The sequence below is a fragment of the Vipera berus genome, assembly GCF_964194415.1.
Source record: "Vipera berus genome assembly, chromosome: 6".
Lineage (NCBI taxonomy): Eukaryota > Metazoa > Chordata > Lepidosauria > Squamata > Viperidae > Vipera > Vipera berus.
In genome coordinates, this window is record NC_138208.1 from 49,573,123 (window position 1) to 49,592,191 (window position 19,069).

General features: G+C 38.3%; 1 protein-coding gene across 1 annotated transcript in view; it reads right to left on the reverse strand.

Annotated features, from left to right (window-relative positions):
• The window catches only part of LIN7A (lin-7 homolog A, crumbs cell polarity complex component), a 30,946-nt gene extending 12,914 nt beyond the window's left edge, over nt 1-18,032 (reverse strand). The window contains exons 1-2 of the mRNA XM_081330299.1: nt 17,953-18,032; nt 8,614-8,732 (exon numbers count right to left, since the gene is read on the reverse strand). Coding sequence (XP_081186425.1) covers nt 8,614-8,732; nt 17,953-17,998 — 165 coding nt within the window. The 5' untranslated portion in view covers nt 17,999-18,032. The remainder of the gene's footprint in view (nt 1-8,613; nt 8,733-17,952) is intronic.
• Nucleotides 18,033-19,069: the final 1,037 nt, after the last annotated feature.

The following is a 19,069-nucleotide window of genomic DNA, read 5'->3' on the forward strand; positions in this document are numbered from 1 at the left end:
TAATCCTAAATAATTGATGTATTACCATCAACTGACCTAACATTAAGAGGAGGACTGTTAAAGGGTCAGCTCTGCTGCACCAGGAATTCCTTAGTTAAGCTGTAATGTGAAAGGGGCAGGAGGCTAGCTGCTTTTTTAAAAAAAAATACATCTTCAGTTTCTGTGTCTTAGGATTTTTCTGGCTTGTTTTATCTACATTGCAATTGCTTTTCAATTTTATTTTAGGTACATTGCTCTGGAAATTCTTACCAAAATAGAAGCAAACCATTTTTGCTCATTGGTAGACTACATTTCTGTGTCCAAAAATCCCAAGTGTCTTCTTTGAAAAGCTTTTTCCTTATGGCTGATGATGGAAAGCAACTCAGCTTGGACAGGGTTACCAAAAAAAGTAACTAATAAAAAGCAAGAACAACCAGGATTGATTACATAGATGCAGGGGGCCTCAGGTTCATAAAAACTGTGCTGAAAGTATGACATGTATTTTTTTCATCTGAAAGAAGTAACATGTTTTATTCAGGATACTGATTAGCAGTCATCCCTAGGAAACATACATCTGCATTGTTGCAGCAGTTGGAACAATTGGGAGCTATGCAGTTAAGCTACGTGTTATCTTGCCTCGTGCAGTGAGGATTCATCACCAGTCCCATACTTGCAATGAACTCGTGTAGCTCTTAGTAGGCTTGACATTTTTAATTAGACCATATTATAGGAATGTATAAAAAATGAGTAAGTTAACTGATACTTTTTTCCCCCGAAGGAATTTATCACTGTGTGTCTATGGGTGTAGGTGTGGGTGGGAGTGTTTATAATATTGACTTCATTCTCAATTTAATTTCAATCCTTCTATTTGGAATTAAATATCCTGAAGCACTGTTGTATCTTAAGAAAGATTATAGTACACTGTAAAACAGATTTAGATACTTCGTTTAGGATATCTCTCTTGACAAGTCAGCGTGTAACATCTGAAAAAGAAACATCATGTTTTCCCTACCACATTTTATACTTTGCCATTTAGCTTCATGAGAGGGAATTAAGCAAAAGTTGCATAAAGGTTGAATTGTAATGGAGCATTTCACTTAAGAAATTATATAAGTACTGAACAGATGCAAAGAAGGACACCCCAGAACTGATTCAAAATTCCCCTTTAGCCAATTCCTGTTCTTTCACAGGGCATATCAAATATTCCATTCATCACAAAGCACTTGAACAAAATATTAACAAGATTAATACGACCTATTATGTACAAATCATATCTACACTAACATTATGGGGCATGTTCTCCTAATATAAAAGATACCAAATGAGAACACAGCAGTGAATGAGCTAGATTACTTTGTAAACAGGACAAGGGCAGGCAAAGAAGACTTGGTTACATAAAACCAATCAAATATATGAAGCTATGAGAATGAAACCAATATACTTAAAAGCAGGGATTTTTTTGTCATAGAATGCACTGGAATGGAGTTCCGGCACCCTTTTTTGATGGATTTTCCAGAGTTGCATTCTTTTCCTATTGTTGCCCTTCCTATCCTTGTTTGCTTTTGAAAATGCCCTGCTGGCAGTACGGTGTGAACGGGATCCCCTCCCATGCTGTCTGCCTCCTCTAGGAGGAGCCATGAGGCACCGGAGCACCACAGCCAGAGTGTGGCTTGATTGGCTGGCTCGGATCATGTGGTGTGGAAGCTGATGTTGGCGTGGGAGACACATAAACATGGAGGCCATCTTTCACAAGAGGGTGAGTGAGCCTTTTACCTTCCCTTACAGAAAGTGGGGTGTGAGGTTAAAAAGAGGCAAAGTGAGAGGAAAGAAAGGCGGCTGGTGTGGAAGCTTGCCCGACAGCGAAACTTTGCTGTTTCAGTTCCTTGGGTAGTTCAAAGGCTGAGATGTCTATGAAAATCTTGTTTTAATCTTTTATATTTTATATTCAAACTGCAAAGGGGAAGAATAAGAACAAAGCCAATGTCTTATGATTTGGAGGTATTATTATTATTAATAATAAGCTTGTAAGCCGCCTTGAGTCTTCGGAGAAGGGCGGGATATAAATGGAATTAAAATAAATAAATAAATAAATATATTAATTATGTATTGGTCAGATGTAAAGGTAGACCTACAGTATGAGGTTTAATCTGATCTATTTATTAAATTGGGTTTAACTTAAAGGTAAATTAAAAGTAATCTGTTCAATGACAAAGTTTCAACTTTAATTTGTTTCAAGTCAATATCCATATTAAACTCCAAATGTAAATTTTTCCATCTTGTTTGACAACTTCTTAAAAATAATTCAATCTTTTACAAGCAACCAAATTTTGTTTTATTGAGCCAATTTCATTCCACAAAGAAAGCTGACATTTCCACTCATTAAACTAAATGGTTATGCCAGTGGTAAATGTCCCAAAAGATTAATAAAATGCCTTCTTGTAATTTAAAGCCACACAGTGCAAAGTAACATTAATAGTATTAACTTACCTTGAACAAACTCCTAGTCTTTTAGATACACTAAAAATTGAAGGTTTTTTTTAAAAAAACTACAAAGGTAAACCTTGTAGGGTAGGTAAGGGAGGTTGTATGATGTGTGTGAGTTCTGGCACTTTAAAAAAAACACTGCTTAAAAGATAACAATTGCTGTGTCATTAATGATTAATAATTGTCAGCTGTGAAACTGGCAAAGCAGAAAAGAAAAACCATTTGGATTTCTGGAAAAATATTTATTGCTAGTAGGGTAATGTACACAATCTTGAAAACCTGCCAGAGCAATTCTCCAGCTCAGCTTATATCTGGTATAATTAAGGAGTTACACTGAGTCAATTTCTTACAGTTTCCTCCCTCATCTGAACTCATGAATCTCTTTTTTAAGAGACCTGTTTCCTCTTTTAACAGTCTTGTTGTCCCTCCTAAGGTCTGTTTGGCATTCCATCATAATAAACATTACCATATATTTACAATTCTGAATGAGCATATCCACATTCTCATGATAAGAACTTTTTGTTTGCAATTGTCCTATGGAGAACAGTGCTCTGACTCAGTGTCAATTATATGATGTAACACTACATTCTGGGGCATTAGATTTATGCCATGAGTGCCAACAACATGAAAAATATAATTATAACAGCTGTTTTATACTTTTTGGACCAGAATATCAGAATGTAATAACCATAAATAATACAAAATATTACCATAAATATGCTTAGCAGAGAATTTGCTTCAGTAAGTCTTGGGTTGCCTAGCCAACTCAAATAATTTGAGATTGCAACTGATTTCATGAAACTGATGCATGAAAACAAAATTATTCTTAAAAGTTCTGATTCATGCTATCCAGGGCTTTGTGGAAGCACAAGTCAGGAGATGCTGATAGTGAAAGAAAAGAATATCCCCTTGCTCACTTGGCTTTAGGGAAAAACTATTTTTTATAATGATTTTGATTGTCATCTGTATTCTGATTGTCATCTATATTGCACATACGTTTCCTAGCCTGTATTTATAATTAGAACAAAAAAGTGTCTATTTTGTTTGGGAGGAAAAGCCAAAAATTTGAAGAAGGCCAAAATGTTATGTGATTATGGTCAGCCCTAAAAATTCAAGCTCATGTTCAACTTATATGTCACTTCATCTTATCACCGGTATGAATTTGTAGAGTAATTATTAGCTAAATCTCTATCTCTACAGAGCATGTTCAGCCTATTTTTATTTTATCTCCCCTTGATCAACAAGTACAGTCACAAAGGTGCTGTGTAGTATATAGGAAAATGACCCTTGAGTTATCAAATTATAGTCAGACTAAAGATTCAGTTCAGAGTTATAGCTTAAAGGCCAAGATATGAGCTAATGCTGTTGTTGCTGTTGTTGTTATTATTATTATTATTATTTTAAAAAAGAGCAATGCAAGTATTGTAATCTTACGGTTTTTAACCAATTTCTTTAAATTTCTGTGAAGAAAAGAGAAAGTTAAAATATAACTTTTGGGACATTTTTACTATACCATTCAATTACAAATATATTTAGCAAGTCCACAATTCTAACAGCAAATTCTTGTCAGGAAAACATGATTACAAAGGAATCTACAAAATTTGATTAGTATAACACAGTACTTTGATATGCAAAGATAAATTGAGTAGAAATTTGCTCAGGTGGAGAAAATCAGGTACCATCATTATCAAATATTAAAAGGGAAAGATTGTACAAAGCATGATTGAATGAATGAATTTAAATTCAAATGTTGATTTCTTACTGCTGTGCCCTTTTCCTTCTTGAACTTTTTGATTTGGGCAATCTTCCTTTGCCCCCAAATTGATATAGATTCAAGACAGAAACGGGAGAGATATCAGGGAAAAAAGGGAGGCCATGAAAATGAACAGAGAATTAGACTGGAAACAGCCATGGGCCACAGGCTGGCATTCACATATGGGATCTAAATTTTCTAATCATGGAAGCAAAATGTGAAGGTAAACTTCTAAAGAAAACTAAATAAATGCTAATGTATCACAACTTAAGAAGATTAGCAGAAAACAGCTTTGTACAGGAAATGTACAAAGTATAATGAAGTATAATGAAATGAGTGTAGATTTGGGCAACCATGCTATTCGTGCGAGGAATCAATCCTTTCTAAGTAATCAATCCTTTCTAGGCAAGAGTTCAATCTGTATATTGATTTTCCCTCACAGACATATCATTTCCTGAATGTGAATTTAAACTTTGGTTCTCTACTTTTTTTACTTCAAAATTAAAAGAGTAAGAAAAGAAACTGTGATGGTGTTTGATAACTGTGGTAGATACCTGTGATAATCAGAAACATTTTCAAGATTAAAAAATGAAGAAAATGTTAGCAGTAGTTAGGGTGTTTGTTATCTTTTTAAACAAATACTTAGATGAGATATATTAATGGAAGAAAAAAAATAATGTAACTAATTCAGGAAAGGTAGAGAAAGAAAAAAATCAGGAAAGGAAAAGTGAGAAAGAAAAAAAATAAGGTTCCATGCTGTTCTTGTAGTTGCTCTGGAGACCAAAGAGTTTAGAAGAAGAATTTTACTTAGAAATCACATAAAAAAAAGAAACTCATTTTTGGACAGTCTCCAATGTTACTCATAACATGTATTTCACTTGTGGATGTCCATCTGTTGCCTGATGTTATGATACCATATGTCTGGAATAAAGATGAGAGAATCAATTATAATTTTGGGGTTCAGAAATCTGTCAAGCATATTATGTACACTTTGTGATGGCTGAGGATAAAATGTTGATCAAAGTGGATTCAGGTTTTTTTTTAAAAAAATAATTTCTTTTCTAAACAGAGTGCAAACTCTCACCATTTACTGCACTGAAGTGAGCTTCCAAGTAATGATTTAATTAATGATTTAATTAATCAGTTATGACCATAAACTGATAATCTAGGCATATTTCTAGATTTTTAAGTGTTTTTTCAACTGTGAGCAAGTTATCTTTATTCTATGAATATCAGAAAGCTAAGAGCAAAGAAAAATATTGTGTGTGCTGGTATATTATTTCAATATATAAATTTCTCAGAATGCAATTGTATATGTCGTGGGTCTTTGCCAGAGTGTACAATGTTCTAAATAGCTCATAAACTATATGCACTTATCATGAGAATTCCCAGGAATTCTTGTAGGCAGCATCAACTGAAAAACTATGTGTAATACAAAGCTAGTCCAAACTAATTTAAATTTCCTTCCTTCAAACGAATAATGCCTATTGGAAAATCCAGACTGTCCATTGCAGCAATATCACGGCACCCGCAGTCATCTATTCCTTCAGCTGCTAGTCACCAAAAGCTTACTTGTTGTTGCCATAGAATAGAATAGTAATGCTATTCCACCAGCAAAAATGGATTCTGCTGGTGGGTAGACTGGGTGCTACTGAGGAATTCCTTAAATCTGTAGAATCCCAAACTTTCTTGTTCCCTAAACAAGGGGAAATTAGAAATTGATCAATTTCTGGAGTGGGCATTAAGATTTCCCTTCCCACCAACTTTAGAGAAATGGGTTTCAAAAGTTAAACAGATTGAAGGAAAGGGGAAAAGAGAAAATGTATCCCCATTTTTTTGCAGTAGTTCTATAAAGACAAAGTGGGGGAGAAAAACAAGTGTTCTACAAAGATGCTTTTAGATTGTTTTATTCCTTATAGGGAAGAAAAAAATCAGCAGCCTGTAAAGAACAACTAATTGTCAAGCTCTGGCTAAATAGCTTTTAGTTCATTCAACCAATAGTGAATATTAATTTAGGTAATTTTCTGATTTCCTCAGTTTTGCTATATGTTAGCTGCTATTTTTCCACATATAAATAATATATTTATGCAACGTCATTGTGGTATTAATGTTTTCTGATATGAATAACAAACTATATAATCAGAAGTATTCATTTGATTCAATTAAGGGCTTTATTATGTTATCTGCTCTAAAGCATTGAATAGTATTATTTATATTAGAGTTCAATAATTCTTCTATGTACTATGGACCAAAGATAAACAAACACAGAGCAATGTCAAAGTCTCATAAAAACCACAAAATTATACAAGAGGTTTGAAATTTCACCATGTGATATTGTAGGTTTTCAACCAAGCAAGAGCAATGACATTTCATAAGATATATGGAATATAACTTGTTTTAAGATGTTTATTTGAATTTCCATGGATGCTACTTGTGATTGTTAAAAAGTTTGAAAAAAGCCCAGGACTCTGTGTTACCAATTCTACATTTTCCAAGCATTCAAGAGGTTTTAAAATTGAGAATACTGTTTCAATCTATATATTGTATTTGCCTTGGTTCACTAACTTTAAGTGAAAGGGGAAAAATATTTTCTAATGAGCATGTGAATCACTGAAACCTTAACGTTTTGCCACTGACTACAAGTTAGTAAATTAGTAAAGCCGTAATTATTTAGTTAAAAAATTCAGTTTTTATTATTTTGAAAAAATAAAAGAAAGTGCCTATATGTAGTAAAATATATCAGCATTGTTTAAAAATAAGGAAGGGCTACAATCAAACTTATATTTTCATAGGAAACATTATAAATTTACATACCAAATTTTTATGGGTTGTAATTGAATAAAGACCCTTGGACTTAATAGGTTCTATTTCCTAGTAAATGTATTTAAGCTTACATTGATGACCAGATTTTTCTGGGCATATCAGTCCAGTGGTGTAGCCATCACTGATCTGCAAGCTCTAATGTTCTCACTGTGTGCCTGCCTTGATATTGAGGCAATGGCTAGAGCACGGGTCGGCAACCCGCGGCTCCGGAGCCGCATGCGGCTCTTTGAGCCGTCTCCTGCGGCTCCCAGCCGCCCCGTGCGCGCGCACCTCTTCGAACGGGCAGTGGTGCGCGCGCACCTCTCCAAATGGAGAGTGGCACCGCCCGTTTGGAGAGGTGCGCGCGCACCTCCCCGAATGGGCGGAGCTGCACGCGCACCTCCCCAAACCTTTGGAGAGGTGCGCGCGTACCTCCGCACGAACGGGCCGCGGCGTCGTTCTTTGAGGAAGCTGCCGCGGCCCGTCTGCAAAGCTGCCAAAAGCGGCAGCTTTGCAGATGGGCCACGGCAGCTTCCTGAAAGAGCGACGCCGCGGCCCGTTCTGAGAGGTGCGCGCGCACCTCCCCGAATGGGCGGAGCTGCGCGCGCACCTCCCCAAACCTTTGGAGAGGTGCGCGCGTACCTCCGCGCAAACGGGCCGCGGTGTCGTTCTTTGAGGAAGCTGCCGCGGCCCGTCTGCAAAGCTGCCGAAAGCGGCAGCTTTGCAGATGGGCCACGGCAGCTTCCTGAAAGAGCGACGCCGCGGCCCGTTCCAAGAGGTGCGCGCGCACCTCCCTGAATGGGCGGAGCTGCGCGCGCACCTCCCCAAACCTTTGGAGAGGTGCGCGCGTACCTCCGCACGAACGGGCCGCAGCGTCGTTCTTTGATGAAGCTGCCGCGGCCCGTCTGCAAAGCTGCCGAAAGCGGCAGCTTTGCAGACGGGCCGTCACCGTCGGGCAACCGGGAACCGGTTCCATCTGACTTTTTAAAAAAATGGCGACCGCGTGCGTCTGCGCATGCGCAAAAAACCGTTTTGTGCATGCGCAAAACGTTTTTTGCGCGTGCATGGACACACGCACGCGGCTCCCAGTTTTTTTAATTTGTGATGGAACCGGTTCCCGGTGGCTCTTTTACTTTTTTAGGTTGCCGACCCCTGGGCTAGAGGATTATTTAATTGGGTTGACTTCCCTGTTTAACTCTCTCGCCATCATTAAAGTACTAACTCCAACAAACACTATAGGCTCTGTGAACTTGCCAGCATGCTAGAACAATAAGAATGTAGCAAGAAACTAATAATTGTTACATAAATTCATTGGATTGTTCTCATAATTCCTCTGCCTGCACTTCATGTGTGATGTAATGCAGACCTTATGCAGACCTTATGTATTTTTATGCAAAATTTTATTTTTATTATTGCAGCATTGATTGTGAACAAATGCCAATGATTTACAGAAACTCCATACAGCAATATTTATTTATTGGCATGATACAGAGGTCTTTTCAAAGGTGTGTTCACTCTATCTGCATTAAAAGCAGTAATAGTACTTTCCATCCCTCTCCCCCCACAAAGAAAATGTTTTGCCAAAAATTTATTACCTCTCTGATAGCTGTACAAAACTCACTCTGCAGTACTTTTTTAAGGGACTGTAACTTGTGTCCTGGTAATTCTCTTGATTCTTGAAGTTTCTCTAGTAGTTCAATTGCTCTGGCAATATCTGAACAGATACAAATGAAGGAGGGAGGGAGAGGGAGAGAGATGGTTTCAGGTAAAATAGCATAGAGTGTAACATATAGTGACTTTTTACCATCCAGAATTAATTTAACTTTTTGACATTATGATACAGTTCAATTCTACAATTTTGTTTTTCCTACAGTTGCTTACCTAGATAATGAGTTAATTCTGTGCTGATAATCTTCAAAATCCTAAGATTCTCAAAATCTAACTCAAGGCCATCATAACTATAATCTTCACTTGCCCATAGGAAACAAAATCAGGGAATTTATTCAGTGTGAAAAGTGAGTTGTCATACTTGAATGATGGGATATATTTCATTCAGTGTGGTGCGTTACAGTCTTTCAAGTATGTCAAGATTATTCTGAATTGTGATTTTTAAATATTTTTAAAATATTAGCTAATCACCTACACATTTAATAAGCATCCTTTTTCTTTCATCCTTGGTTAATTGAAAGATGCTAAAGAGTACTGGGATGAAGAGGGAATCCAGGGTGGTTACTTGATATTTCCTTCCCTTATGGCCATTATTTGGATGCCTTTACTTGTAGCTAGTTCACATACACTTGTCTACAGTAGTTGTACTCTATATTTAGGATTTGTCAAATATTTTACTGACATCAAAATACACTACATCCATAGTACAGTATTCCTGTGATCTATTAATCCTGTCATTGTATAAAAATAAATAAGGGTAGACTATCATGGCTTCTTACTGAGAATCCCATGTTAGTTCCTTGTGATGATGGCATTCTTTTTACTCTTTTCTGTTTCGAAGACGTAGTGCTTAAAAATCTCCTCTAGAATTAACTGGTCTGTCGTTCTGGATAATCCTGGTTTGCATTTTTGAATATTTGGATAATATTTGTTTTCCACAAACACTACAGTCGTAACCCTACTCCCTCTATATTTTTGCCTATCAAGGTGCCTATCAAGTTCTATTTGTATTACTATGTAGGATTTTAGTTCTCCCTGTTTGCCACTATGTTCACTGCTTAATAGATAATGGAGATGAGGGATGTCACCCTCTACTGGTCTCCCTGATGTCCTATCTTTGGGATTTCTAAGTAACATTTTCTGCCTTGTACCTCCACTATTATGTACAATCTTTATGTACCTGAATCGGTGTCTCTTTTTTCCCCATCCCATTTAATTGAAAGCCCTACTGGTTAAGGTTTACAAGGTCCTTCCCTACTTATGCAGGGAAGTTTAGAAGTCCAAATCTTTCTTGAATCTTCTTAGTCAATGTTTCTTTTCCAGGATTCTGCTTTTGCTTCTCATTTTTTGAATATCAAGGGAAAGATGAATGAAAAGATTGAGAGATGAACTATTTGCCCTCCAAAACCTTCATCCTCCTATTCAGGACTTCATACTTGCTTATTATCCTATGGATTGTTTGACCTCATATGCTGAGCAGGAATGAATAATGATCAGTTAGCTTTATGAGCCTTGAAATTATTTCCAACACATGCTAGATATGGTTCATATTTTCAGCAGGATCTGTGAATCACATGAACCTCCCATGCTAGATGCCTTACAAAATTGTTTGAACACTCTCAACTACCTGTCCTGTTTCTAAAATGTCTTGGCTGAGTCTGAGCTGTTAGGTGGGAAATACAGTTCCCCCATTCTGCAGAAGCTGCCCTTGCCCTTAATACCAGATGTATGGTTTGTGTTTGCAAATAAGCAAACACACATATTCAGATATAAAACACTAAACTGATCAAGAAACCAAATACTGTAACACTCTCTAGAACTTAACAGATCAACTCCATCATTCAGCAGATTACTTGCAAACGAAAAAACAACAACAACCCTGTCCTTGTTTGATCCCCTCTTCGTTCATTCTGGTTGTAAGCTCTCAGCTGTCTGTTTATTTCTAAAAGATATTGGATAAATCTAATCAGTAATGATGTTGTGCAATATCACTCAAAATGTTCATCTGCTTCATTAAAGCAATGGAGGAAAATAACCATTGCTGTTCTCAAGCACTCCATCCTCCCTCTTTGGATTTGGTCTGAGAAGCCATAGAAGAAAAAAAGAGTTTTTACAAATTCCACTGTCATACTCCCATGTATTCATGTCTATATGGTTTACAATTAAATTCATTTCGGTTTATCACTTGTCTTTTGTACAAGTTATACGTTTGATTAAAAATTAATGGACAACATGATGATAAGTATAGCAGCAGCAATATGGATCTGTGCTCTTTATACGAAAAAGGAAATAAGTTTAAAACAAGATACAATATCTGTAATTTGCTGGCATTGCTTTTCCAAGCAACAAAGTGGATGCATGAAATTTTCAGTGTTTTCATTTATGTAACTTAAAGCTGATAGACATATTTTAATGAACAAATATATATTTTTCAAAGCAACTATCATTACATTAATTTCTCTGCATTGTCTAATTTCCACTTAGCCACATTCTTTTTCTCCTCCCCTTTCCCATTCACACTACATCTTAACAGCTATTTGAAAGTTCAGTTTCAGATTGCATTTATGAGGCCATAATATTCTGTACATGGCTGCACTTAATTGTAAATGAAAAGTAGTTATTTTTATAAGGCTTTCTTCATAGTATAGAATATAGTATGCCTAGAATCTCCCAATAAATCAGTGGTACTGTCAAATTAATGGTACCTATACATATATTTTAAGACATTAAGTTACACCATATTTGGAATGGTTCCAGAATTAGTCATGCTTAGAGCAAACCCATTTAAATCAATGGGGCTGATAGTCATGTTTAAATTATCACTTATTTCACTGATTCTACATAAGTAATTTGGACTTGATATATTGATACTCAATGACTTTGGTAGCTGGATTGTGCCTACTTACATGTTTGCTATTTTCCATACACAAAGCTTCTTTCTATAGTTAATGCTTTTTATATTCTATCATTCAGTTTTACCCACTATATGTCAGATGATCTTATGTATTCCAAATCCCTTAAACCCTGAAAGATCCATAATTCAATCTTCTAGTTAATTGTATGCTGCACGTTCCCAGCTCTGCCAGAATAGGTCTGTGCAGACTAAATGATAAAGCTTCTTGGATTAAACTGTAAAGTGATTAACTCTTCCATTATTTTGGAAATATATTTTACATAATAAAGGAGTAAGTCATTTTGTGCTGTTTTAAGAAGCTATGTGCTGACAAGAATTACAGAAAGAAGCTCATGTGCTTGAGATTCAACTTAACCAACCAGTGAAAAGTACTCTAGGTTTGAAATAATTTAATGCAAATTTTGGATAACATATATAAAGGTCTCTATTAACGTCCCTGATAACCACGATGAGATGGTCACTGAACTTGAGCCAGACATCCTAGAATGTGAAGTGAAGTGGGCCTTAGGAAAGCTGAACAACAACAAAGCTAGTGGAGGTGACAGTATTCCAGCTGAGCTATTCAAAATCTTAAAAGACGATGCAGTAAAAGTGCTACACTCAATTTGCCAGCAAATTTGGAAAACTCAACAGTGGCAACAGGATTGGAAAAGATCAGTTTACATTCCAATTCCAAACAAAGGCAGTGCCAAAGATTGTTCAAACTATCACACCTTTGCACTCATTTCACATGCTAGTAAAGTTATGCTTAAAATCCTAGAAGCTCGACTCCAGCAGTATGTGGATCGAGAACTACCAGAAGTACAGGCAGGATTTCAAAGAGGCAGAGGAACTAGAGATCAAATTGCCAACATATGCTGGATCATGGAGAAGGCTAGGAAGTTTTAGAGAAACATCTACTTCTGCTTCATTGACTATGCTAAAGCCTTTGATTGTGTGGATCACAACAAACTGTGGCAAGTTCTTAAAGAGATGAGAGTACCAGATCATCTCATTTGTCTCTTGAGAAACCTATATGCGGGTCAAGAAGCAACAGTGAGAACTGGACACGGAACCACTGATTGGTTCAAAATTGGGAAAGGAGTCCGGCAAGGCTGTATACTGTCAACCTGCCTATTTAACTTTTATACAAAGCACATCTAGAGAAAGACAGGGCTAGATGAATCAAAAGTTAGAATTAAGATTGCCGGGAGACATATCAACAACCTAAGATATGCAGATAACAGTCTAATGGCAGAAAGTGAAGAGAAACTAAAGAGCCTCTTGTTGCGGGTGGAGAAGGAGAGTGCAAAAGTTGGCTTGAAACTTAACATTAAGAAAACCAAGATCATGGCATCTGGCCCTCTCAAATCTTGGCAAATAGATGGGGAAGAAATGGAGGTCGTGACAGATTTTGTTTTCCTGGGCTCCAAGATCACTGCAGATTGGGACTGCAGCCAAGAAATTAAAAGACGCTTGCTCCTGGGGAGGAAAGCCATGGCAAATCTAGACAGCACACTATAAAGCAGAGACATCACCCTGTCAGCAAAAGTGCGTATAGTCAAGACTATGGTCTTCCCAGTTGCAATGTATGGCTGTGAAATTTGGACCATAAGAAATGCTGAGCGCCAAAGAATTGAGGCGTTTGAACTATGGTGCTGGAGAAGACTCCTACGAGTCCCTTTGACTGCAAGGCGATCAAATCGGTCAGTCCTAGAGGAGATCAACCCTGACTGCTCTTTAGAAGGCCAGATCCTGAAGTTGAAACTCAAATACTTTGGCCACCTAATGAGAAGGAAGGACTCACTGAGAAAAGCCTAATGCTGGGAAAGATTGAGGGCAAGAGAAGAAGGGGACGACAGAGAATGAGGTGGCTGGATGGAGTCACTGAAGCAGTAGGCGTGAGCTTAAATGGACTCCAGAAGATGGTAGAGGACAGGAAGGCCTGGAGGAACGTTGTCCATGGGGTCGTGATGGGTCAGACACGACTTCGCAGCTAACAACAACATTAATGGAAAAAAGGCAGTATAGATTTATCTTATCACAGATAAGGAAAAATAGAATTCAAAAGCTTTACAATGCAATCTTATGAAGCTGCAGCTGTAAAGAAGGACAAGGGCCTTACTACATTCCTTACAAAAGAAAAGCTTCCAGTGACAAAGTGACTGTGTTATATCATCATAATCTTAAACCAGTATTACTATTTTAGTGGGATTCATTATGATATGGGAGGAGAAGTAGATTTTGGTGGTCATGTGGGTTTTTTTCAGGGGCATGGTAACTGAGTTCTTTAGTCCAGATTTTTTAATATAGATGTTCTCTACATTTATGGTAAAGTCTTGCATCTTCTTCTAATAAATCTATGACAGTGAATGATCATTTAAAAAATGGAAGAGATGATACAAGGCAAGAACATTATTTCCATAAATGAGATCTAAATAACGGTTGATTGCTGTAAAATATTTTGTGGCAAAAAGAAAGAGATTCCATTTACCACATACTTCAGCATCCCATATATTATAACAATTCATGGGAACATAGCTTTTGCTAACTTTTAAGCAAAATCTAAGAACTTTCACTAAGCTAAATCATGGGCATTGTAAACTAACTACAGCCTAAAACTTCTCATTTTGTATGGTTTCCAGTAATTCTTACACTCCCTTGGTTAATGTTTGTATGAAAAATCTTGCAATTGATTTACATAAATAGATGATAAAAGGGTTGAAACATTGACATATCTATAGGGAATATTGTCAGAAGTTATTGATAATCAACCAAGGAAAGTGAACTAGTTAAAAAAGAAAGAAAATCATTTGGAAGAGGCAATCATTTATCTATCAGGGGTGTTAAACTGCCGGCCTGCAGGCTGGACACATCACAAGGAAACCCCGCCCACCCCATTGCCGGCAATGGGAAAAAAGTTCTGATACGTCGCGTGATGTCACATGACGTCACGAGTTTGACATGTCTGATCTATCAGTTGCCCCAGTATCTGTAATTCTGATTAGCCTGGTTCAGTGCTATAGGTTGTCAGTGCAACATTCACTGTTCTTATTTTTTCTTAAGAGCTTGGGGGATATAGTGAAACCCATGGGCTCTTTCGCAATGGGCTTATGTTATTCTACTTAAACCTTATTTCCATGTACCTATCTGGTTTGAGTCATACTCAACTCTTGGTAACCTCATGAATACATCCACATTGGGGGTGGAGCGGGATTGCAGTACATAAGATGGTTTTCTACTGTCTTCTTCTGGGATACTTTTTAGACTTAGAAGTCTAGTATGGACCCCAGCATTCCCTGTTTGTCTCCTATCCAGGAACAAACAAGATACCATTTTGTTTAGCATTTCAGGCGAGACAAAATTGATCAGATGCTACCACTACTGAAATGTAGTTAACATAGGCAAAACACTGCTTGAGTGGGATTCTTCTGTGTATATCTATGAGTAGAAGGGACAGGAAGAGTGAAAGAGTGAGGACAAACAATGTAGAGCTAGGTTTCCTAGAAATTCTCCTCTTTAACTGCAATCAAAATGCTACCTCTCTAAATAAGTTCTGCAAATTCTTTTCCTCTACCTCTTCCACTTTACTTGATATTATTTACTTTGAGGAGCAGCATTTTCTATTTTCTATTTCTTTTATGTTAGATAGTTCCCTGTTAGTTTTGTTTTTCAAACACAAGCATCACCGTAAGTGCATTGGAGGAATGGTTTGTACTGTGCTGGATGTAAATTAGAACGTAACTTTTCCCTGGGAAGCCCATAAGAACTATATGGTAGAAACAGACATCCATAAATGTAGATGATTTACTGAGTACCAAGGCTGCTGACAGTATTAACATTAATAACATTTACAAGGAAAAGATTCAGTTGAATTCATATGGGGAATTTGCTATCCTGGATATTCTTCAGAAAAGTTCTGTTTTCCACCTTTCCTATTAGGACCGTGAAAAGAGGGGCCTTTCAATGTGTGCTAGTGGGAAGAATAATTTCTTTTTAAATGATTAGGGCTATATATCTTGCAAAGTTTGCATGGCTGCTCTAGAAACTGTTAATGGCTGTTTTCAAATATATATGATTTCATTTCATTTCACTTATGTGATAATTATTTTATTATGCAAATACATTTATTAACGAACAGTTATCTTCAGTGTCATATGGAACGTTAAGTAGCTTAAAATTAAGTAATTAATATTGCTTAATATAACATCAGTATTGAATTCTGATCTATATAGCATCTATTAAGATGTGATAAATTTATGTAACTAAGGATTTCTTTTCCTCCCTAGTATTTGTTAATTATTCTGTTCCACTTTTGTGTAGTTGATTATTTACCACTTTTTTAACATTCTCACTAAAGTTGTAGTTGCAATTTAAATATATCAAATAAAAAGTCAGGACTAATTTCAATTCTATCTAGTTTTAAAATAAAATTTAGAAGTGCATAGTGTAATGACTATAGTATGTGATAGCAACACCACAATGCTTCCTAATAGATTGCCATCTGTTCAACCTTTTGCTAAGAAATAATTTGTCTTGCTTTAAAGTAGTTCACTGGGATGAAACTGCAGATTACATACACACTGAGTTTCTAACTATTTGGTAGAAACAGACATCCTTTTTGTCAACAAACTGCTACTGCTAACACTTCATATTCTTTTCTCTTCGGATTACCTGTCATAAATTGCCCATTTCAGAAGTGAATTTTAAGTAAGCTTGGGCAACATATAAATTCCAGGGTTCTTCATTACACACCAACAAGCTATTCAAACTTATACTGAGAATTTGAATTTTACACTGAGGGTAAAGCAGGAATTTGGGGATTTATTGTAATTCTTTAATTACTTATTTTAATTATTTAAAAATTAAGAACAGTTTTAAGAGTTCCTAAGAAGCTTCAGTTATACTGTATTTAGATATTAAAATAATATTTTAAGGCTCTTGAATATTGATTTACTAAAGTGGCAATCTTACTCATATTACAAAGGAGTTCCAACAAAGTCAATGGAACTTACTTCCTGGGTCACACACAGGTGGCAAGTAGTATCAAAAAGCAAATAAAATAAACTGTTTTTCTTTCCTATATTCTACATTAAGAGAACTGGTGTTTCCTTTGGCCAAACAGAGAATTGGTTTGAATTAGGGAAAAATTTGTTTTCCTCCAAATGCAGTTCTATATTTGCACTGAAATTTCTTTTTCACACCTCTGTATCTCCCACCTGCTCTTCTTTCATTCTACTCCACTTAATCTGGTGTTTATCTATCTATCCCTCAATTTCATTATCTTTTGGAATTGTCAATCAACATTTTCTTTTTTTAAAAAAAGTATGTGAAGATTTAATTACAGCCAAATTGCTGGCTTCTGCTTTCATTCAGAAATGCGGACTGCAAACCTTCTGATAGTTTTATAATGTGTGTGAATCTACATCATGGCATTTGCAATGAACTGGCATCAGTGGCACGCAATAAGGACTGCGCCTCAAATTTTAGTTTTGCAAATCTGTGAAATTTTTCTCATCCCAGATTAATATATTGAATGAAAAAGGAAACAAAACATAATCCCTAGCATTTCCGCCACAGGAGATAACATATCAATAGAAAGCAGCTAAAAACAGCAGTATACAAGGGGATGCTAGCCCTTAGTAATCAAGTGTCAAAGTGATGGAAATCAGATTAATAAACCCCTTTTTGCTCTGCTGGGTGAAACAGTGATCAAACCACAAATGCTGTCCTTTCTCAATGGTCCCCCCTTTTTTTATGCCTGGAACAAGCGTCCCCCCCACATTACTGACTGCCAACCGAAGGGGTGATGGTGTGGTGGCTGTATTTATTTGTAATGACAATTCTCTTGTCTTTGAAACCTGCCATGTTTTAACTCCAAGATCTCTAGGAAATCTGATCTTGCTGCTGACCCTCCGCGATGCTAAACCTGCTCTTCCAAACTGGCACCCGGGCACACAGCTCCGGAGGGGGGAAAAAAGTTTCCCCGTCCTTCCTTTCTCGTCCACCACCGCGACCCTGAAGGTGGTCCCTCTTCGTTGCCTCAAGTCCTCCGGGCTGATATGGAGGCGCAAGAACGTGTCCCACTCGGCGGATGGCTGTCTATTCGCCGCTGCGGACTGACCGCGGGGCAAACGGCAGGAGCGGTTAAACCCCAACACGTTGCCGCCGCCTGGGCAATATATTGCTCCTCCGGGAAATCGCCTCCGGGGAGCCCAACGTAACGAAGGCTCTGGAGGTTGGATCGGGGAAGACTAAAACCACCTCCAGCCCCAAAACCAGCCTCTGACTCTGCCATCGGAAAAAGTGGGGGGGAAAGTGAGGGAAAAGGCGGAGGACGTCAGATCGCGGCGCCGGGCACAGCAGCGCTTACCTCGGTCCAGGGTGAGCGGCTGGACCGCTGTCAGCGTCGTCGCCATGTCTGCTGCTCGGCTGAAGCTGAAATGACGCCGGGCTCCAGCATCAGGCGGGAGGGTGATTGAGAACGGGAGCGGAGAGGGGGGACAAGGAGGGGCTACGGGGAGGACGGGGAGGGAGAGAGAGGAGGACGGGGTGGAGAGAGATCGGGAAATGCGTAAACGGTGTGTGTGTGTGTGTGTGTGTGTGAGAGAGAGAGAGAGAGAGAGAGAGATGGGGGGAGAGAAGGGCGCGATAAGGCTGTGCGAGCCGCCGCGACACCGCAAGGCAGCGGTCTGGAGGTGGGGAAACGGCCTGTTGGTAAAGAGCGGCGGAGGCCGGGTCATCGCGAGGCCCCTCGCATCCCTGGGCAACGGCTGAGGGTGCAAAGGCTCAAGGGAACTCTGGGAAACCGAGAGGCTTGGAAGGTTTCTGGGTGTCTCTGTAGACTGAGCTACCCTTATTACGGCAAGCATCACAGCAGGTGCTAGTAGGGCAGACCAAAAGAAGGTAACCGGAGAGGATTTGTGCTTAAGCCGCCCTGAGTCTTCGGAGAAGGGCGGGATATAAATGGGAATAAAAAAAAGTGAGTAAATGGGCCAGTAAGCCTGATAAAATAGCAAGACAGCTCAGCTTATTGCAACCTGTTGCAACCCATTCCCCTCCATGTGGCGCCTTTGGTGCTCTCTGAGCTTGGTTGGTGTCCTGTAGATGTTTTCCCCTATATTAGCCGGGGCAGGAGATGAAGGGAGCCATCTACCGTGTGCCTGAAAGTATCAAGTAGAGAGTCACTGGAGAAGCAGAAAATGAAGCTACTCGCCCACCTCTTCCTGAAGTATTTACTATCCAGCCTGCTAACGAGGAATTGTGCTCAACCTGTTCACAGATTGTACCACTTTTAAAGGTAAAGGTAAAGGTTCCCCCGCACATGCGTGCTAGTCATTTCTGACTAGGGGCCGGTGCTCATCTCCGTTTCAAAGCCGAAGAGCCAGTGCTTGTCCAAGGATGTCTCCGTGGTCGCCAAAGGCGCACGGAGCACTGTTACCTTCCTACCGTAGTGGTCCCTATTTTACTACTTGCATTTTTACATGCTT